Source organism: Pithys albifrons, chromosome 8 (assembly GCF_047495875.1).
Source record: "Pithys albifrons albifrons isolate INPA30051 chromosome 8, PitAlb_v1, whole genome shotgun sequence".
NCBI lineage: Eukaryota > Metazoa > Chordata > Aves > Passeriformes > Thamnophilidae > Pithys > Pithys albifrons.
In genome coordinates, this window is record NC_092465.1 from 270,081 (window position 1) to 293,841 (window position 23,761).

Here is a 23,761-nt window from a genome sequence, read left to right on the forward strand (position 1 = left end):
ACCCACCCTTCACCGATTCCACCACGATACTGCCCCATGTCTCTGCTTCATTTGCTTTGAAGCTCAACAAGGCTACAGGACAACAAAGTGATGGATCACTTCAACCAAATTTGCTCACCTTCATGGAATGTTGTTTGTTTACACGGACTGAAAAAAAAAATTGAAGTATCCTTCAAGCCATCAATTTATTAGGGTATCAGAATTCATCCTTGTAACTCTAAATGTATTGAGTGCATATGAAATACTGCTTCACTGTATGACAGTACCAACTAACTCAGAAAGGAATGAACATTTTTATTATAAACTTCAATTCACTTTCTTCAGAAATGAGTTGGAAACAATTTCACATATGCCCAGACCTTCACTTTTCAGATAAATGTTTCAGAGCTCCACTTGAACTAATTGCTGGAATAATCCTTGTAAGTGTTGACACTGAATACCCAATGCCTAAGGCTACCAGAATGGGCATAGAAATGTGCCATTTCATTAGCATTCCCTTTTCTTCCAAATCTTACAGATGACAGGCCATCTCATGTACTGTTAGCCAAGTGAACTCTTAAAATCACATGAGTTCATTTCAGCTGTTAAGGCACATCCTTTCCTCTGCACTAGTTTTACATACTGTAACAATAAACTAAACTCATGACATTTCAACATACTGCACTCTTTGTTACTGTGATAATTAGAAAACTAATATATAATTTTAGGAAATACAATTCCAATATGTGTAGGAGAATTTATTATACCACCATTAATATAAAGCATTTCAATCCAAAATAGTCAGAAACAATCCTAAATATCTGCATAAGAATTTATGAACATTAGTAAAGATAGATCACAGACTACAGCTTTCCACGTTTTCAAGTGTAAGTTCTGGCAGACATCCATATTTCAATAAAATGGACAATACCAGGAGAGATGCATACCTCTTTTGTCTTTATTTATAAAGTGGTGACAACACTAGAAAACACATTGATAACCAGTGCTTTGAACAGTGAAGGTGGGCTCTAAAAAAAGTCTGATTCAACTAAACAACCTTAGGTCTTTATCAAGGTGCATATCTGCTAGGAATGCTGAAATGCAAGAGTTTACACCTGCAATATTCCATAAATGGAACAGTCACATGATATCAAATACAATCTCCAATTTCCAAACTGGTACATAAAAAAGCCACCACCAAGTATTAAAAGACCACTGCAAGTTCTTATTGCTTTTTGCATTAAATAATAATCTTCAAATAAACCAAGACCCAAACAATCTCTACAGTATTTTGCTTATCCTCCTGTTTATTTATTAACAACAGAGGCAATCAGCTATGTATGATGCAGCAAAAGAGGCATTTAAGAACACCCAAAAAAACCCTATTTAAGTACATGACATCCCCACCCTCCCCCTGAAACCCACTATAACCACTTAGTGCCAGTAGAGGAGCAAAACTCAGTAAGACAAAACCAGAAATCTGACCACAGTAAGAAGGAAACACAAAGGGAGATAGAGCTTCCTTAAATATTCATAACTGGATGTCTTCCAAAACAAAGCATATCATCCTCAGAATTTAAAAAGGGAAGTTGCTTTCTATGTATCTAATCCTTACACATGCTGAATAGTTCTCAAGTCCACTGGGAGTTCCACTGTGCAGCAGTTTATTTTGAATTCAACAATGCTTCAAAAACTACAGTAATATTCAATGCACTTTTTACTAAGGAGAGGAATAAACAAATGCATGTTGACGTTGTTCTTGCCAGTTCAGCATTTCTGCAGCAATTCCATTTGTTTCTTGCAGTAGGAAAGTTCTACCAGCATCAATCTTCAGAATCATCTTCAGAAGCTGTTGGAACAACACAGTATAATCAGAAGCCTTGACAAAGTTCTGTGAAATTAATGCACTTCAGGACCAGCAGAAACAAAGGTGATTTCATGATATTAAATAGCAGTTTGTGATAGACACCCAAACCCTGCATAACCACATAGCTTAATTCTTAAATGCAAACTATAGCATTTGCAAATCAAGACTCAACAGTACAAAATGCAGTGTCCTCCTGCTGCTCTTCCTCAAAGTAAAAGGAAGAAAACTTCATTACGCCAGAGATTCAACTTTTCTGCAGTGTCTACAGTGGCTAATTCCAACAGTAGTCAGAGGAGGAGATATTCAATCCGTGACAGCGGCACCCAACACAAGGGAAAGAAATGACTCACAAAGTTCACAATTTGGATACTAAAACACCTCCAAAGGCTCAGCTGCCTGAACAAACAGAGACTCTTAAATTTTTACAGGCACACGCACACAGATGTTGCTTAATGCAACTTGGGCCTACTTGGGCCTAGCTCTTCTCTCCACCCCTGTTCTTTCACCATTTGCAAGAGGAACATGAAGCTCACATATGCAGAGGATTTTGTTGTTGCAAGGAGAATTAAAAGACAAATACACATTTGTCAACTATAACATAAAAGTCAGTACACACATCTACATCAGGTTTGCAAAGCATTAGCTTGTCTTTAACAGGAATTTAATATGTCCTCTTAAGCAAAGTCTGCAGGCAAGAAAGTATTCACACTGAAGTAATTTGTTCCACCCCGACCACAGAAAGCAGAAAAGCCGAACTGCTCCTTCTTCAGTTCTTAAAGACAAATGGAACTGAAGCGCATCAGTGATAAACCTGAAACTCAGTATTCTTCACCTGCTAGTCAAAGGCTGAATCAAATAGAGGTATAAAATGATGCTCATTAGGGTTAATTTTTACTCTAATAAGGATGTACACAACTTAAGAATGAATTCAGAACTCTAGCCCATCTTTGACTCTCTGAACACAGAAACAATCATTTTGAACTAAAACTCACACAGACACTCCCCATTCCTTATAGTACTTCAAATGCACTCTCTGTAGTGAAAACTCATATGCAAACTTTGAATGTTGACAGACATTCACGTGCACACTAGGGAATAAAAAAAAGTAGATCTACTGCCTATTCGTCATGCCTAGAAATAGATCCAGGATACATTTACCAGAAGTCAGCATGTAATTTGGAATTTCTGATCTTTTTTTTTTTCAGATATTGTCACCTCTTCTCTAACACAGAGCCCGACAGCATTAGGAAAGATCATTTTGTAGGTCTGTACAGAGCACAGAATTTAATAAAAAACTGGCAACCTTTCAATTTCTTTCATGAGGTGTGATAGGTCTGATCAAGGAACCCAAACAACCCAAAAGTGTGTGTGAATGGAAAAAAGAAAGGGGAAAAGGCAAAAAAAAAGAAGGGGAAGAAGAAATGGCAGAAGAAGTGCAGCGATATTCAACTCGAAATGTTTCTTTCCTACTAAGACTCATGTAAAAGGCAACAACCTGAAGGTCAGCACTGAGCCCACAATAACCAAACTGTTAACTAGTAAGGAATGTTTTAATCACTTGCAGATAAGACTTCTGTAGTTTAAACAACTCTATGCTGTTGGGAAATTAATAATGGAGAATTAAAACCAGTTCCCCCTCAGAATAGTTCTACTGATGATGGAAAAAGCACTGCTGGGTCAAGTAAAGTTTTCAGTAATTATGTTCAGTATTATGAATCTTGGCAAGGAGGATTGTACTTATTTAGCATTCAGTCAATCTAATGCGAGGGGAGGGGAAAAGGGGAAGCACCTACTTTCAATATCTTCCATATGTGCCTGAAGAGTTCTTGCAAGGTTAATAAACTAGAAACAAGGCAGAGAGAAAGTAGTTTAAAAGTTGCAAAGTTATCTGCAGAAATTTGCAACAAGTTAGCAAAGTTTTCTTCACTTTTTACATCCCAAAGCTTCATGCCAGATGGTTACACTAACCCATTTGCCCAACTTAAAAAAATCAATTCAAAATTTCATATAAATCCCCACACATTAGATTTCAAATTGCTATTGCAGTTATTTCAGCTTCCACTCTATGTCAAATGTTTCTGGTAGCAGCTAGTGGCATCATCTTCATGTTCTACAGTCTGTAAAACACATCAGGTTTGAAAGCAGAAAACACAAACAAGTGCCAGTTTAATGAAAACCATTCCTAAAAACTGTAATGCAGAAAAACATAATCTTGGTAAGGAATTGCATTAGTTAGATTCATTTTATTTAATTCCCTACTAATATGACAAAACAGAGCCCTCTGACTGAATGAGATTAATGAAAAATGCATGAATATAGTTAAAGGTTTTGTTTACACTTAAAATCTTAAAACCAAGATTACTTTTTAGGCAAGGGTGGCAGTTTAATGTTAGAAGTATGTGGTATCAAAACACAAAGCTGAAATCCCCAAGAATAAGATGCCTCAGTCGAGGGTTTTTTCCCAGCACTGGCAATCTGCATCACTGTTTCAGTGAAAGGCCAGATCTTGAGACGCAGCAAATAGAAATGAGTTTCCACTGCTTACTTGTACACTCAGTGTCAAATGGCAGCATTGGTGCTTTCACTAGGTTAAAATGCAGTGTCACACTCAAAAGCATGTAATGCCTCCTCTGATGAAAATCCAGCAAAAACATCTGTAACACACTCAAGCTGTACTGTACTGGATACCAGCTACCATTAGATTTTGTGTCTTTTATATATCTACACTAGCAGCAGGGACACTGTACATTTCATTTGTGGACCTTGGAATACAAGTTCTACATTAGATGTGCACAGAAAGCACCACTGTTCTAATACCTTAAGAGATTAGAGCACAGTCCTGCCTTTTCCCCAAAGGCCTGGTACCTGCTGGCAGTCAACCATTCCAATACCCATTGCGTAAACTTAATATTCTCACTTCTTTGTATCTAAGTTAAACAAACTAAATAATCAGCTTTTCAGGAGCTCAGTTGACTGACAGTATTGATTCATTATCTAGTATCAAATGGACATGTAGAATACTGGATTTTAGAGAGAGACACTATGCAGAAAGAACTTTGTATGTTCATCTGCTACATGGAAAATGTGTACTTCCCACATTTCTAAGCCAAGCCATTTAAAGTGACAAGAATCCAGTCAAACACAACTAATAATAGTTTGGCCTAATGCTAAAAAAGTCATGCTATAGGCATGGTCTGTTTCACAATGTTACTAGCCAAGTACATATTTAGGCATATTAAGGGTGACAATCACTGCAAGTTCCAGACCTTTGCAATGTAGACAAGAAAAATGAAACAGATCAGGTAGTTCAACATTCATAACTACATGTTTTGTACACAGAGAAGTCAACCCTCCAGTTTTGCATAAATTCACAATGATCACGACAACATACATGCAAACCAATGAAATACCAACAACCTTGACATAAAGCATTCTGCAACACAGAAACCGCAATAATGCAGTACCTTGAGCTCAAATCAAACATGGTGTTAGTCCACTGACAAGCCCAGCTCATTTTAGACCTAGATTTGTTAAAAACAGCGTGTTTCTTGGGTGTCTAGCTCCTAGGTCACTCCAGACGACAATCCCTGCCAGAAAACACTGCATACTTACTCTGACACGTGTGCTGGCCTCGTTGGCCATTCCCAACATATCAGAAAAGCGCTGCTCGCATAAGTGTAACAACACTACCAGGTACAGACCAGAGCTGATAAATTCATAGTCCGCCTTAAAGGAGAACAAAGAAACATTCAGACTCTCACTAATATGTCTGCATACATGATTCAAGTAGTAGAACAAGAATTAGACTTTACTGGAATTATTATATATTTATCGCTAGTTGTTTCAAGAGAATTAGGGAAACAAAATACTAAAAAAAATTTTAATTACTGAAAAGCTATTTATACTTCTGGTTCTTCCTACCCACCCCAGATTTAACATGTTATCCTTGAAGATAAATAAGAGTTCAACAAATTAAACCTCAGCATAATTAGAGGAAAGAATCAGAGTATTGTATCACTCCGGAAAATAAAACTAATGAATGCTGCTGGTTCCTCTTCTGTGGTCCCAGCGCCTTACAGAAAGCCAAAATAAAGGAATGCATTTTAAAAAGGGTATGATGTTACAAATATTTTGAGAAATTCCTTTCCCTAAGATAAAGAACAACTTTTAAAATGAACAGATAATATAGTCAATTCTTTAAAAAAAACTTAAAAGCTATTATTTCTATTTAAGTACAGTGACAGTAACCAATACTCAGTACTAAAATGTAAGATAATGGCACTCTCAAGAAAGACTTTTCAGAGTTTATCCCAACTGACACGAATTAGAGTACTAGGGCAAGAACTTATTCTAAATAATACAAAAATCAGAGGTTGATGTTCTGGCCCAAAACTGATATCACTTGGTATTTTCTTTCAACTTCAGAGGCAGGCCAATACCATTAGTCTTTATATATTCTCAGAATACAACCCAGAGAATAAGGAAAGCCCTCTGAATAAAGTTAATTAAAAGCACCGGCTTTGAGTTATTTACTCATTTTCACTACTCTGCAATCCAGTAGTTCTAAGATAATACATTTTATATAACAAGAGTAGTACTAATGGCCCTTTGATTATTTTTAATTTATGAAACAATTTGAAGGAGCAGTCAGAGGCTGTTAGAAAAGAGATTAGTTTCTACCACTTTAATGAAAAAAAAAGTTTGTAATGGTATGTTTAAAACAACTGACAAAGTGTGTTCAAAAACAGCTAAAATCAAAGACAGCCACTCATAACAATGTGGAATTTGATCTAATCCTACTAGAATTCACACTGCACCTATCTGACAGAGACAATGGGCTGCAAAGCTAGATGCCAGATCTGCAACCAAGAAAAGAGATTCATTGTACTTACGGAAAGCTCAGCTCTGGGAAGCACAGCACCAAGATAGAATTAGTCTGAATGTTGAGGAGAAAAATCTGTTCCACACTGATGTTACTTTCTATGTATAACAGCCCTTCTGAAATGGAGATGGACTTGCCTTTTCTAAAGATTGCCCTCCCAGCTCTACACCAACACTTACCAAAGTAGGTAAAACATACTAACTTGTTCATTTGCATGTGCCCTATAGAGCTCATGAATGTCAAAGTCTTCCAGATTCAGATGCAACTTTTCCTTACACAATTCACAAGTTGTCACTGCTTCCAAAGAAGAACCTGGTGGAGATGAGGGTAAGGGGAAACTCAGTGTCAAGTTTCAACAATCTATAACATAGGACACTACCATATAAACATTGCAAACTTTAAGTATAATTTAGCTTTATTTTGCAGAGCAAGGTTAGAAGAAAAGAAAGCCTCTAATGCGAATGTAGTGACATCTGCTACTGTCACAATTTAAATGTTGTGGAATGTTTGTTCTCTAGACAGCTACACGTTCCCTCTGAATCCAACATGCCTCTAACTGCAAGTCTGGCACAATATCACTTCTTGGTCTTCTTTGAGTTCTACCGTGTAATCCAAATACACTTAAAAATAAGAATAAATATACCAGAATGGCTTATTGTGAGAGTAATGTTTTGTCTTGAGTACCAGTTTTAGAACAAGTTACTCCATAAGGAACGAGATGAACAACGCAAACTGATGGTGGATTTGTCTTTACATATAGTTAAATACTTCAAATTAATTTCTTCTATAGGGTGAGGCTTCTAATACATCCCTACTTTGATGTGAGTCCTCTGATATTGAGTAAAAAAGCAAACAGATGCTAGCACCTTCCTTTGGTAAAAGTATTCCATGATTTTTGTGTCTTCTACAAAGCCATCAATTTTAAGTGTTAAGAATACTGCAGATATTTTTGTAATACATTGATTGAGCAGTATCTAAGTTAATTACCCAGTGTGCAATTTCTGAAGTGTTTCTTTAAAAATTATATATGCACTTTGAAGTAATTTTTGAACAAGCAGTTTCAAAGTGCCTTGAAGAAGAGTTCATATCTTAAAAAAAAAAGTAAGTCTAGTTACAGTTGAAAAGTATTTTTGGATTTTCAAATTCCTATCACTCTGCAACAGTCAGCTTGTCTATAAAAGTCTTGCAAAAAAGCACAACTGTACTCAAAGGAAAGGGTGAGGAGCAAATTCAACTCCAAGTGGTACCACCTAAGTGTTCTGAAGTAGTTCTAAAGCTACACTTCCACCATGTTGTATTTTGTCTCATACCTTAGAAGACAACCACAAAAATGTAATTCTCTAATACAACAAATACAGTTCTTAGAACTACTCACATGAGAAGCTGGACAGATACACAATAAGCCTGGAAGTGCCATATTGCTGTTTGTCCCATATGCTCGTTTTTCAACTAAATACCTCAGCAAGTGCAATCCTTCTGATAGGCCTCCCTATACAACTACAAGTCTACCTTGGTCTACAATCTGCTTTACCTGAATTAATCTTGGACTGCAGCCATTTTTTCATGCACTCCTGATGAACATACTGAAGACTTCCACTGCATTTGCATGGCTCTATTAAAAGGTTGTCAGAACTCGCAGAGGACATTTGACAGATTCTGCATAGGTCACCTTCTTCATCTTCAGAATCTTCTAAAAGCAGGCTGAATAGGAGGGAATACCAACGAACACTGTGACACATTTCCCCTCTTATCAATAGAGTACACTTTACTATCTTAAAAAACCGTACTAATTTACCTCTCTTTAATTTTCTGGAGTCTTTCTGGATCTCTTGAAGGTGGTATTTTAGACTTGTCATTGTCTTGTCCATCAAACTGATTCCAGCCAGAGGGAATAATATCTACAGTTATCATAAGGTTGTCAGATAGACTGCTTCCTAATGTTGGAGGCACTGCAAAGCGAAAGAGAGAACCAGGCAGAATTCCAGAACTTCTTCTACTGTGGGCTGAATCTGGTGGGGAGGCAGTAGCTGTAGAAATACCAGATACTGCAGGTGTTGGTGGTCTACTAACAGAAGCCCGAGGAGGGCTATCTGATGCTTCAAGAGAGATCTCCTCACCTGACCCTCTCCTTCTAAAGACATGTTGTGATCTAGCAGTTGTATCAGAGGTAGAGATCCTTGCAGATTCATCTCTTCCTTCTCTTCTTCTTCTGGAAAAGAGAGGTGTACATCTGCTCCTCAAAGAGGATGACAGCCAGGATCCTGTGCTCCTGCTTTCAGAGTCTGGTCTGTAGCTTTCCCCATCTGAATCAGAGTTGCGATTCTGTGAAACTCCTGACAAACCCCATCTTCGTCCAAGAAAACTAAACCCCTGAGAAGCTTCAGATGACTGAAGTCCTGGAATTTCCGAAGTTGCGGCTCCATGACTACTCGACAGAGTAGAAGCTTGAACTCTTGGGGCCACCGTTGACTCTTCAGGGCCTAACGATCTTGTATGCAATGGGTCTTGGCTAGACCTTCGGGAGAAAAAGGTAGATGACATACTGGATGCCAAGCGGGACAGCAGTTGCCTGGTTGTGCGCCTCCCTTCACTGTCAGCTGCTGGCTCATGCAGTGACCTCTGCGGAGATAAAACCCTTTCAGAACCACTTGAGGAAGGCGGTTCATCTCTAATGGCACTAAGAGAAAATGCTGGCTGCACACTCCTCTGTGGAGATTCCAATTCATTTCTCCTTTGTCTTGAAGAATAGCTGGATCTTGAGGAGCTCATGTTAGAGTCTCTGTTGAAAAAAGATGGCTGACGATCAGAAGGCAACTGGCGGTTCATGGATGCATTCAGCCTCAAAGTGCCCAATGAGCTCTCTTTCGGTCTCGCTCCCTCTGCATATGAAGAGGCAGGCCTGTCTTGAAGATCTGTTGCAGAAAACCAGAGGAAAATACTATGACAAGATGTGCTCTAACACATCAGGAAACATTCATGGTCAGGTTCAAAAGGGTTCCAAACAACCTGACTTAGTTGAAGATGTCTGGACTCACTGCAGGGAAATTGGACTAGATGGACTATAAAGGTCCCTTCTGATGCAAAACATTCTATGATTCTTATAAGCATCTTTTCTGTAAATACTGTCCCTCAACACACTGAGAATAATTTCACTGTAGCTGATTGTAGTTAAACTTACATGAAGCAGCTGAGGTTGCTAAAAGTCAGATAGACTCCTTCCTCTAACAGCTAGATTTGGGAGTTGTAGGAGGGAAAAGGGGGAAGAAGGAATAAGCATAGGTAGATGAAGGCAGGAGATGGAAACTATGTATTCTGGAATTGAAACCTTTAATGCTTCTAAGTTTTGGCAACATTTTTTTATAGGTTCTGCATTGCCATCACCATTTACTACTGAAGCCGAGGTTTACGCATCTGGTAGATTCTAACTAAAGAAACACCTGCACAGATGTCAAGCATCTACCATATGGTTTTTATTACACAGCAGGGAACACAGTCACAAGTTACTTTTATAGCACTTAATAGCAGCACTCCTGCTACAAATGCAGCATGGACGGCACAAAAGGTTGTTTACTTATCCACTTCTCCCATTAGGCTCTACCAGGGAATACAAACTATCTACTTCATTAAAGAAGTGCAGAGTATGATGACTTAAAATACACTCCTCTGCTGAGGCAAGACTGCAGGACAAAATCTGGAAGTAGTTTTTATCTTTTCTGCTTATCTTCTGTAGATATATACAGCTCTGGAAGGCCACACAACGCTGAACACAAAGGGGAAACTACAGCACATTAAGTCCTTACTAGTCCCAGCAGCTGCCATGAGACAAACCTCTTGCCTCATGTAAAGTATGTGTTCATTAATTTTTATTTTCGGTGGTCTACTTTTCCCTAATAATTATTTGAGAACCCAAATGAAAAAAGATAATATGCCATGGGCACCTTTAAGAAGAAAATCTCCTGGGTGAAATAACATTATTTCTTTCCCCATACCTAAATACAAAGCGATCTTAAGACAAAGTAGAAAAGAGCCTTACTAACTAATCACACAGTGACAGCAGGGAGCACTCATACCACCTTCTATGACTGAATGCATCTACAAGCTACACCATTTATACATCCTTTGGTGGTTTGGCCAATGTATGTCAAGCAGCTAATCAATCTTACTTAAAAGGATATCTCAAAATTAAATAGGTATTTTGGGTTAGTGTTTTGTATAAAATATTAACATGCCCAGAGAAGTTGTGGTTGCCCCATCCCTGGAAGTGCTCATGGCCAAACTGGATGTTGCTTTTGAGCAAACAGTTTTAGTGGGAGTTATCCCTGTCCACGGCAGGTGGTTGGAACAAGATAACCTTAAAGATCCCTTCCAAACCAAATGTGATTCTATGGACCTGTTCAGAAACTAAAAGGTACACAAACTGTAGGTTTATGAGCTTTCAGTTGCACAATTACATACATGTTGAAGGTGGAAAGTTACTGTTTCTGTAGCTGGGTTCCACCAGGTTGTTAACAGACAGATCTGTTCTTCTTTCCAATTCTCTTCGCTCTCTCACCAGCTCAGTTCCAAGGGAGCCAAGCATCACTGATGAAGATCTAGGAATCCTACTGCATCTCCATGAGGAATCTAGGAAGAAAAAGTAAGTAAAACCCATGTGTCTGTAATCATCTAAAAACCCATTAAAGCTGGCACTTACACATGCATTTTTGTTATCCCATTACAACAGTGAGTTTAGCATTACCACAAGCTGATTAAGTACTGAAAGCTCAGAGTAAGCAACACTGTGCTGGCACACATTTAATCTTGCAGTGAGTTAGGTCTGAAAGCTAAACCAGACAAGAATAATAATACTTTCTGAAGAGTCAGACCAATTAACACTCATAGAGGACAGAGGAGGAAGAGAAAATGGCATCTAGCTTCCTAATGGTAGCTAGTACTTAAACAGCTTTCACAATATAGCAAAACAGCAGCTTGAGATTTAGTAAATGATGCCATTTTACTTGATGCTACTTAAATGCTTCTGAAGTTCATCTTCCATAAAGACAGCTGAGGCTTAAATGTAGTTTAAACACAACTCTAAGAACAATGACTAATACCATTCTTCTCCATATTTACAGAGTAAAACACGTCAGTGGAAAAAGAGATCTTGTTTTTTTGCTAACAACTACATAGGGAACTGTACAAACTTCAGCTGTGGATGAAACTCTTGATCCAAAGAGTGTTCTTCTATGGTTCTTACAAATTCACCTTGATTTTTTTCATTGCTAACTTATAAAACCAAATTTAAGCAGTCATTGGTCAGCAATGTGATGACCAACCGATCTAGAAATGGAAGGACAAACAGTTCTATTTCAGGGAGAAATGTTAATGGTCCTCATTTTATTAACAGAGTAAGAAAGCATCATTAATACTGGGTTTTAAGCAAGAACTCATTTATTTTCATTTAGATGGCTGTGCAGTTTCCTAAGGGGGTATTTAAAAAAAATTAATCCATGCAAGTAAGGGTAAGCTGAATAAAACGTTCTAGAAACATTTTCAGCATAAGTTTTTGACCATTACTTCCGGAGCTTTGGACCTTTGTTGGCATAGTGCTTAACTTCTGTTTATCCAAGTTTCACCAACTTACTTAAAGCTTCAAAGAAATCTCAGGTTTTCCTGGAAGAGCTCATAGAATGTTTCTTTTTGCCTGGCCTCTAGTATAAGTTTAGGTCCTGCTAAAAAAAAACAACACTTTCTTCCCTGTCCCCAAACCACAGCACTCTAACCAGCCCTGACACTGTCCTTGGAACATATTGCCAAGCATGGCAAAGATTCCCTTTCTGCTGCCCCTGGCACGCAATGATGTACCAACACTATCTGACTCATGAAGGAAGAGCAGCTGCACTCATTCTTTCCTTGAAATCTTAACCAATTCAGACATACTTGAGCCATGAAGTTCAGCTTTACGGCAGATGGAACAGGTAGAGGTTATAATTCTGAAAAAACATGAGTACAACTAGGTTTTCAAAAGACTATGTTAAGATCATTCTCAGTACTTGAGGTACTGCTGTCATTGTGAACATACTCTTCTGATAGGTTTTATTGTTCAAGAATAATAAAAGCATAGTATTTCAAAGTAAGGCTTTTAAAACTTGCTAAAATCTGATCTTACTTCTCAGACAATTTTGATGTAACTCAGCTCAAGTAATGAGCCTCTCACCTGAAAAGGCAGTCAAGCCATTACTTCTCACTGAAGAGGTAGATGTACAAGACAGCTTAGGTCTCTTTGAATCACTATCTTGCTGCTGGCTGTGTAGTCTTGAATATGCTCCCTGAGTTCTCTCAGATTCACCATAACACCCAGATGTAAAATGAGAGGAAGATGATGTAGACTGAAATAACATTAAAAAATAAATTACACAGTATTTCAGATGTACTTACACTGAACAAAAGTGTTTTACTTAATGTAAAACTCACAAAAATAGTGAAGAGTAAGATTTATATATAAAACCTTTTCTTTTAAATTAACTTGGGAATTAGGCTTGCACTCTGGATTAGTATTTCCAGATTTACTCAATACAGTCCTACCAACAAAAGCCAGTTTCTATGACATTCAGCACCATTTTTCCTTTATAGATAGATGTGGCTTACAAGGGAGAAAAAAAAGATATTCCTGGCCTGCAAGATGCTATGAACACAATCAAATATAGCTTTACAGATCTCCAAGGGAACATAATTTTGCTGACCAGAAATAGCCAAAGCCAATCAGCTACGTTATTTTACTTAAGAGTTTAACTATTCCAACTTACTTTTTACCAGCCCAAAATGTAATTAGCTCAGGAGTGAGCTTCAAGTAAATTGTTTGAAACAGGTATATTTTATACAGTTCAGGGTACAGAATAAGTACAAAACAATTTTTGCAGTGTACAGCACTGAAATAGAACAATTTTCAGAAACTAGTACTCTAGTACTTAGGGGGGAAAATGGGATAGTCTATAAAGCTGTTTGTCTGGTTACTTGCAGCCAAGGTTTTCATTTTCTACTTGAAATGGTTTGGGTTTATTTTTTCATAAATTTAAAAAGAAAAAAAGCTGACCTCAATCAAAAAGCTTGATTGAGCTGTTGGTCTTCCCAGAAACCATCTACAACCAAGATCATCTAAGGCCTAACCAAATTAGAGTGTATGTTATAGCTGTGGGGTTTTATTTTGTTATGGTTTTTACTAAGTTTCAGCCACAACCTTTTACTATTTTAAACTAAAAAGTATCCAAGTATTTCTCTCATCCCATCATGAAAGACAGACAGGGAGGCACAGAAACCAACAACAAAAACCAAGCACAAAGCTAGGTTACTTTCCCTCATGAATTCTCTGTTTAACATATCACTTAACTTTTAATCACTGACTAATCCAGAAGTGGAAGTTTCAGAGTGCCTTCTGCAATGTTCACTTCTTAAATTTAATTTAAGAGAAAAATTAACCTTAATGGGGGGAAAAAGGTTTTCATCTTGAAAACTCTACAGCATCAACTTACCTGAATACATAGACCACTTATAACCACAGATTCCACTTGCATTTAACTGCACACAGACACCAACCACGGCTTTCCCTGAAGGCCAGCATGTGCACCCTCCCCCTCCCCACTGTCTGAAAGTGCCTTCACCTTCAAGATACCTAAGAAAACAAACACCTCTTTAAAGATGCAGGCAGTCTTTTGTACCCAGTTTGAAAGTGAGATTTTTCACTTGTTCACTACCATCCCATCAAACTTGTTCACAGTTTTCTCCTTTTCCCATCTTAATATTTCTACTGCAATTCAAAATATTTTATTGTCACTGCACGATGCATAAGCATGTCACAAACTACTTTTTTGAAGTTACAAAGGCACATTCTAGAACTCAGTTAAGCTGTAAAGGTCTGAGCCTTGACTCTCCTGTCACAACTCAGCCTCTGTTTTCTCTCACGGTGTGCCATAAGCAGCACGGCAGGAAGGACAAGCAGACTGCCAACTATGCCTCCAAAATTAACTTTCCTAAAGCAGGTCTCCACACCCACCAGCTTTGTGTTAACTCACAAAACTAGTACCATGGAAAAAACACAACCCCTAGAAATACCTGGTGGAACAAGCTGACTATAAATATAAATGTTGCCATCCACAGGACTGTAACATGTATCAGCTTCTAATCACCCTCTTCTTTTTTCTTTTTAAACGGACATTTGCAGAGCCACTCACTTCAAATCCATTTATTAACTTTTAGCAAAACTAATACACATTACTATTTTCATCCTCTGAAAAATTTCTTAGCACTGCTATCTTCTAGCTCTTGCTTCATCCTGGATTAATAATATCTACTTATCCACAAACATTACAGTGAGCCCCTCATAGAAGCTTTTGCGAAAGCTGAAGTAAAACCCTGGGGTTTAAACATTCTTTCAGGTATTACACATTAACAGTTCTCACCAATCTGCTTCTGCTTCCCAGAAACCTTCCAGAATGCGGATGATCCAGTGTCCCTGAGTAGCGGGCTGGGGAGGACGCCGGCAGCTTCCAGGGAGCCTCACGGGGATCTCTTTCTCCAATTTCCCAGTCCTCACTGGAACTATTCAATACACTGGGTTCCTGAAGAACAACACACTTATCATATGCATCTTGGAACTCATAATTAACTCAGCATCTGATCTGAACACATGGAAGTGGAGGTAGTAACAAATCTGGAAACCTTTAGTAAGATACCTCAAGGGATAGCCAAAAAATGAAAGAGGCTTGAGAGTGAACCCCTGGCAAAAGGAAAGATTTTTTAAAGTACTTTATAGCAATGATCAGTTCCTTCATTTGTCCTCTCATTTGACCACAGACAATAAAAAGCTGAAGTGTAAGACTTATCAGGAATTATCCCAATTTAAGGTACTGCAGAACTAGAAACCTCACTTTCCAGTGTTATGCAAAGAACCCAACACATGCAGAAAGTCTCCATGACAATAAAAGCACCTATTTGGCCACTAAAGCAACCTATCTGTCTTGTCCTGGTCATCAGTTTTAATACAGGAAAGAGTGGTGCAAAGAGGTGGGGGAGAAAGAAGAAAAATAATGTTTTGGGGTCTACAAAAAGATACTTATTTTTACATAACCATTATGATCTGTCCTATGAAAACAGATTGTACAGCAAATGTAAACTCTGTCATCAAGTTATTATTCCTTGAAAATGCTACTGCAAATTACACAGTATCTTCTCCAAGTCTTAAATACTTCCCTTTTACCACTACTTCAGTTTTTTATTTCTCTGCAGTCTATTGTAGGAATCCATCATTATGATATTGGTAGGGAAGGCCTGCAAATCAATCATTATTAATTCCAACTACATTTCATGTAAGCAGCAAAAATAAATTTCCATTTTTCACTACAGAATTGAAACTTTTGTGTGTCTGAGCTTTTCATAAACCACTAACATTGAAGATCACAATAAAACAGTGAGCAGCACCAGGCATAAAACCCGTTTGGGCTTCAGAAATCAGGTAAATGGGTTTAGCAGCCTTTTCAGACACAAATACTGATTCCCCAGTTTGATACCATAACAAACTGTTTGGCAAAACTATTTTGCAAATAAACAGTTTGCTGCATTCCCTGAGAACAAAGTGCTCAAATTATTTGAAGTCTGAGGAAGTCTGCAGGGCAACCACAGTGACTGTTCTCTTTTTGTGTTTTCTCTTCCAAAATCAGGAGCTCCAATCCTCTCCTGGGCTACTGAGGCAAGTTACTAATAATTAAACTGGGAACCATTTAGCATACAAATCTGTTTATCTTAATGAGAACCTAAGGGATGAGGTTCTAGTCTAGACCACTAGTTACACTGAATTTCAATGACTAGATGACAATTGAGGAAAGACAGTGTAATTTAATTTGCTCCATAGAATAATCATTGGGATTAATAAAATCAATAGAAGTAACAGAAATCCAACCATTTTATTAACACCAAGAAGCACTTATAAATGATTGTTTGTACATTCTCTTTCCACGAACTACTAATACTACAAACACAGTAGTTGCTGTCACCATTTCTTAGGAGTAGTAGGATTAGGAGATTTAAAAAGCTGAAGAAATATTCACGGCTCATTGTTCTCACAAGCAAAATTAAACTGGAAATGAAGTAATAGCCAGTACATTTTCTCGTATTTTCAAGTCACAGTGGAATTCATCATATTTCTAACATTTCATATATGGATAATCTGTCTGTGGTCAGAAGACTACACAACTTGAGGATAAAAGTAAAGCTCTCTTCAAATGTCCTTAACATGAGCCATACCTGCAGACTTAACTGCTCTTGAAATACCTGCCTTTGCCTTCTTCTTTCCAACTGTTAGATTCTGAAGATGTGAGAACTTCATTCCAAGTGTCTGGATCACCACAGTAAGGACCTTAATTCAAGAACACCACTCTCAAGACTAGGACAGCTCCAAAAGCCCAGTCATGGAGCCACACCACCTACCATCCGAATGCCAACACAGCTTTGGTAGCTGTGGCACCTCTGCACGGGGTTCACTTCTTTGAAAGACGTCCCAAACCCAAGACAAAAAAAGCAACATACTGGGAATCAAAAAAGTGACTTTAAGGAGAAAGTATATTATCAAGTATGATGTCAGGGATGATCAAACTAACTGGTATATCTGAAACTAAAAAAAAACAAAAACAAAAAAATCAAACCAAACAAACAAACAAAAAAATCTCAGTTTGCTTTCTTCCTTCAGTTCAGCTTAAGGGTATTTAACATCCATTGTCAGAACTTAACAAAGTACTACATAAAGTAGTCTATTTGTGATCAAAGTAGCAGAAAAATATGACCAGGAAAACATTCAAAACAATTTTATACACTATACTTCACCCTATCTTTCCATTAAAAAACCCACAAACTTACAGTTCATTTCTCACAAATGTTTACTATGTTGTAACAAAACAAAGGAATTTTTTTCTCATAATGTTACACTAATTTAATTTTTATACTTTTATTAAGTCACCCAGAAACAACACTATATCACATACATTGATTAGTCTACAATTAACCTCTTTGTTCTGCCTCCTCAGAGAAGCAGAGGCTAGTACACAATCCAATCTCAGAAGTGCATGACATGCAAGAATTCATACATATATGAGAAAAAGGGGGAAGGATAAAAACAGAAACCTCTCTTATTTTTTAGCCCTAGTCAAACCCAAATGTTCAAATTTTGACTGCTCTGTCCCACAAGTTTGAGTTAAGTTACAATCACACATTCTCTTTTTAGAAATTATTCTCTATTTAAAACCCAAGTCCTCAAGTTCTCAAAATTTTATCTTTATACTGAAAGTATTATGGATAGCTACACATTTTTTCTTCTAAACAACAAATCCTAAAGGATTTGTAACTGAAGTAGCTCATAAATATTTTAAGGTAGGCTTCTGAATGGATTAACTAATCAAAAATACCTGTCCTTTCCATTCCTATCTGACTGGAATTAATCTTATTTAGATGGTTTGTTTCTTCTTGCCCTGGTCTCTGTGATCTTAACTTGCAAGCAATAATGTAATTTATTTCCACCAGCTCTACAAGTACCAAAGGTTAGCCAAGGGAGGGACCTTCCCTCTGCTTTTATCCCTAAGCACGATCTCATGGAACAAGGTCTCAGACTACCTTCTAAGAACTGAGAGTAGAAAGACGGGATAATACATAACCCTCTATACAAATATTTTCCCCTAAGTGTTATAAAGATCATTCCTCAGATTAGAAGCACTTTGCTCAACAGGAAATAGTCACAAGAACACACAGTACAGTGAACCCACTGCAATTTGTGTAGTAAATGAAATAATGTAAGGTACATTGTGTTAAAATTTCTTAACAGCAGTAACACATTAAACTTCAGTTCAGCTGAAGACTCATCTTCTGATCAACAGCTTTCAGTATACATACACTGTGGACTGTGTCCATAAATTCCTACAAAAGAGTAAGACTGTTTAATTTGCTTTTGCTGAGCAGCCAGCCAGTAAAACATGTGGGGGAATCCAAAAGGCAAAAACTACTGAAGATTGGCTGCCCTTACACATTCTCTGTAGCCTATATACTAATGAACGTGTGCATGCTAGAGATAACAAAGATGTAACACACTATGTGTACTTGTGCTAAAAATAATATCCTATTACTTGTAAAACAGTTTCTGAAAAAGGCATTATATAACACCATGTCCCAGATAGCACGTCAGCAGGGACCAAACTCCTAACCATTCTTTAAAAAAATACAAACATTTCATCACAGAGTTACATTTCCACAATTTCAAAGATCAAAATGGGCTCACATTTCTGGGCCCAAAGTTGAAGTGAGAATTGCTGTCAGGAACAGAAGCAAACTACTCAGGTAGTTGAGCTGAACTGTTCTATCTGTTGCTTCCAAGTGCCCAAAATAATTTCTAAAGTAGTTCCACCTCTACTTCCCACAACACTCTTCCAAAAGTGGAAGTACCTGCACAGTGTGAGTACTTCCTGCTAAGCATGGCTCCCTGTACCCTGCCAGAAGCCCTTTGGTTAGTGTGAAATGCTGCACGTGAAGCAGCCAAAGGCCTTTCCCTCAGTCCTGTCTCCTGCACACAGAACCCAGCTGCGCAACACACTGACATTTTAGTGTTAAGGCTGATGGGAGCCTAAAGCACCTCTTCTTACCTTCACAAAATGAAAACATAAGAAGTGCTGCAGAAAGGCACAGCCTCCTTAACTCAAAACATAGTCCTGTACTTTTTGCATCATCAATACATCAAGAGTAATGTCCTATTCACATCTCATCATCATGGCCAAGGCTTCATGAAGGAAGATCTGGGAAGGGCTCTGCCCAGGTGGGTGTGTCCTTGGAGCCTTCGCAGTGGATGTTTTAGGTGAGGGACAGCGTGTGTGAAACTGCCCCACCCTTTAACTCCTCAGGTTCATCTGCCACGGCCGAGTGACAGGAAGTCCTCAGGATGAACCCACAGCCCTCGGTATGGTACTGCCAGCAGGTGTCCCATCCAAGTACTAAGCGGGGCTGACCCTGCTCAGATCTGACATTTAACTGCCTATCTATTCACATCTAAGTTCAAACAAAACCCTCACTCCACCCTGTTACAGAAAACTCCATTTACGCAGGTTTAAGATGGCAGTGACTCATGCCAAAAGAGACCCACAGTATCATGATGCCCCTTCATTCATGAAAGAGCTAATTTCTAAAGGTGCAGCAGCTACAAACACAAGCAAATAAAAACAGAAAATACAGAACTATCAGTTCACAGTTTACTGTCATTGGCCTGATTATTAAATTCTTGCATTTTAGATTTTTTTTGTCTGAGTTTTGGGACTTTCTTAGTAAAAACACATTTGAAATTAATTTATACTTTACAAAAAGAAAAAAAAATTACCTGGTATCCAGATTCTAATCTCCATGAAGATTCTCTTGTACTATATGCACCAGCTAAACTGCTTTCAGTCAGTGTTCTAGATCCTAGAGAAGCGCTGGAAGCCTGAACAGATATCCTGCGAGGAATTCTTGAGGGTTTTGACTCCATTCTTTGTATCCTGTACAAGGACACACTGATTATTTTTCCTCCTACAAGCAGGGACCTCATGCAAAACAGGCACAAGTAATTCTGAGTGTAACATAAATATGATTCACACATACCAATTACTTACACAGTGCTGATGACTGTGCATCAGTAAACTGGGGAAACGAGTTCTCACTCTAGTTTTTGTAACTTCTTCTTTGCACCTCCTCCCATTCCACATCAGAAAATAGAAATGCAGCCCCTTTTGCTACACTTATTTTATTACTCTTGCGATTATAAATGTAAGTGGTACTCCCTTAAGAGCCCCACAGCTCTTGTACTAACACAAAATGAGTCAGGTACTTACATTTCTTAACTTCATATATTACATTTTTGCTAATGAACTGTAACCCAACGCTTGTAGAAATTATAGTCAGACTTATTCTTCAGGGTCAAAATTACACAACTTCACCCCTCTGTGAAAGAACATATCTGCAATTTCCCTGCCTTTAACTTCTTCAAAGACCACTCCACAACAGTCAACATATGTAAAGGAGTACATGCTATCTCACAGGTGTATAATGTACCTCTGACTTACTGAATGTTTATTTTAACTCCAGAGAGCTACCTAACTGCCCTGCTAATATTCAGATTTTTTGTTCTGAGGATGCTACCCAACAGAATCAGACCACAGAAGGTAGTTCTTAAATAAAAAATTTAAGAGAACTGCAGTATCCTCAGTGGTGCAGTATGTGAAAAGTAGCATGATAACCATCAATTCAAATAGATGGCCAAGGATTCCCTTGGTACAAGGTGACTTGCAGAAGTGGTGCAATTCTGGCCTAATCTTCTGAGAAGAGGAGCAAGCTTTATTGACTGAAAGAAAAGAATCAGAACAAAAACTATCCATCAGTAAAGCAATTTTTTTTCCATAATTCAGCCATGCTTATCAGTATCACTGTCTGCAAAAAGCAGCTGCATCAATCCTGACATACTGCATGTCTGCCTGCAGTTCCAAGTTGAGTTCACCTCCCCGGGGCTGCTGACCTTCACTAAAGTCACGCTGCATGACACACTCTACCTGGTAAAAGCCACTTCGGACACGACTCCAGTGCCCAAACAGAGGATCTTTTTAACCACTGTTCTTGTGCATGTTCAGTTGCCAGCTTTACAACAGTCCTCAAGGCCCAAATGCCTAACCCTGCGAGCAGGACTTTTAAAATATAAAGAACACCAGCTGACTGTTTACCTTTGTGTACCGGGTAGTATCACAGAGAAGCACACCAGCTTCTAGACCATGCTTGCAACATTAGCAACCCACTCACATTTGCCAGAGACATCATCAGGTAAAAAAGATCTGGTCAGGAATCTGAAATTCTCACTTGTCTGACTTTGCATTAGTAACCTGAAATAAGGAATTCATTAAATTTCCCAGATCACATTTAAATCCCTAGGTAAATATTGAGCAATTTATACAATTCTGAAGTTGTAAGCACAGCTCTATCAATAAGAATGTTCTAAGTAGTGCTCCAAAGTTCAGAGAAACACTGTTAATCACGGAAGTTTAAAAGAAATTAAGGACAAATCTAATAATCTAAGCTATACGACCTCAAGTGAATCACTAGTGCAATAAAATGTACCAGTCATATTTCTTCCTAAACTGTAAAGATAGTTAAGCTTCACAGTAATCTGCCTTAACTTGCACTGCAAGTCTAGTACTTGTACGAAGCTGTACTGAGTCTGAAAAAGTAACTATCAAAAGTTGCAAACTCTGAAACTAAAATAATGTCAGAGTAATACAGACTAGTGTGGATGCTGGATAGGACAGCTGTACGTCTCGAGATCTGACACTCAAAGTACTGTTTGTCTATGCTTTACCCTGATATAAAACGTAAGGAACAGACAGAATAAAATGCATCCACTTCTGCACTATTAAGTACTTGACAGAGTGCCAGCAGTATCTTCTTTATTATGGATCATTCTGCTTCTGAATCACTTTGTTTCAGATAGGTGTGGAACCAGACAAATTAAGTAATATAGATAAAAGTCAGACACACAGAGAAAACAGGTTCAAGAAGAAGGGACAGAAGCTCCTACTGGTAGAAATTAACGTCCAGATGCACCAGGGGAACAGACAGAAGTGTAACCACAGTTTCAAGACTAAATTAGAAATCATCTAATACTAATAGAATTGCCATCCACAGAACAGACAAAACATAAGCCTTCAGAGTGAAAGGACTGAAAAGGACAGGGTGGAAGACTGGACACCAGAGCAAACTACCTTCAGAAGCTGAAATGGAGTCCAAAATTAGCAAATTGCTTCTACAGACACACATAAAAAGGCACAAGACTAATTTTCTCCTTCAGTAGCAACCCCTAGAGCACAATGTTATCCATCAGCCTAATCCTGTAAATTAGCACAGGCTGTGATTTCAACCTGAGTGGGTCAGGATGATATTACCTATACAATATTATTCTTTCCCAAATAAGGAAACCTTGCAGAATCTGTACACACACCAAACAGAAGTGTTAAAACAAGATCAAAGCAGCACATAGAAAATGCAAAATTTATTATGTCAGTTTATGCATACACATTATGATTAATTTCTTGAATGCAACTGTGTATTTTTTCTGCAGTCCTTATCTCAGCCAGCAAATGAGAAGAATCTTGCTATAAAGATCAACTGGAGTCATGTAAGAACAGGCATTTGACAAGAGAAACCCTGCCTGGTTTGATGCAAAGGTGAAAAGATGCTAAGTAAAAGGCCTTATGGTCTAGGCAAAGAACTTCTGCTCAAGGAAACTGGATTTTACCTTTGCCTTTCAACAAAGATTCAGTGAAAAGCAATTACCAAGAGCTTTCCAGTTTCTGGGTATCCATCATAAAATTTACTTGCAATGCAACTAGCAAAAAATCATAGAACAGTTTGGGTTGAAAGAGATCTTTAAAGGCCATCTAGTCCAACACCCCTGCAATGAATAGGGACATCTTCAACCAGATCAGGTTGCTGAAAGCCCTGTCCAACCTGACTTTGAATATTTCCAGAGATGGAGCATCCACCACCTCTCTGGGCAACCAGCACCAGTGCTTCAACATCATAAAAAATGTCCTCCTTAAACTTAGTTTAAAACCACGACTCCTCATCCTGTCACAACAAGCTCCACTAAATGTCTCTCCCCACCATTTCTGCATGTGCCATTTAAATACAGGAAGGCTGCAATAAGGTTTCCCCAGACACTTCTCAGTTCAGCCTTTCCTGTGCTCCCTGGCTGGACAGAGCTACAGCTGAAGGCAAGGGAGCCAGCACACGAGTTTTACTAGCCAGATTAAACTAGATCTGGGCATCTCAGCTCTGGTGACCAACACCACAAAGAGGCCTCTTGGGGTGGGTGTTTTTTCAGAGCTCTCTAAAAAGCATTTTAAGCACTGTACCTTGAAAGCCTGAGAAGCAACCCTCCTCAGAGCTGGCTTCCATACACACAAAGCACACACGAGGCTTACGCTCAGGATGGGAACACCGGGAGGTGCTCA

General features: G+C 38.3%; 1 protein-coding gene across 3 annotated transcripts; it reads right to left on the reverse strand.

Moving 5' to 3' along the window:
• Positions 1-919: 919 nt before the first annotated feature.
• On the reverse strand, positions 920-23,761 carry MARCHF7 (membrane associated ring-CH-type finger 7). Of its 3 annotated transcripts, none has more exons than XM_071562811.1 (10): positions 20,107-23,761; positions 15,164-15,322; positions 12,925-13,096; positions 11,184-11,351; positions 8,846-9,640; positions 8,524-8,677; positions 8,260-8,429; positions 6,931-7,040; positions 5,459-5,572; positions 920-1,828 (listed from the first exon to the last, which is right to left on the reverse strand). In XM_071562811.1, exons 1-10 carry the CDS (start codon positions 20,362-20,364, stop codon positions 1,700-1,702), a joined length of 2,229 nt encoding a protein of 742 aa, XP_071418912.1. In that variant the 5' UTR covers positions 20,365-23,761; the 3' UTR covers positions 920-1,699. The 3 variants fall into 3 exon arrangements, with proteins under 3 accessions (XP_071418912.1, XP_071418910.1, XP_071418911.1); XM_071562810.1 differs by adding an exon at positions 3,640-3,688 and having other exon boundaries at positions 1,703-1,828; positions 8,524-9,640; positions 20,107-23,757; XM_071562809.1 differs by having other exon boundaries at positions 8,524-9,640; positions 20,107-23,759.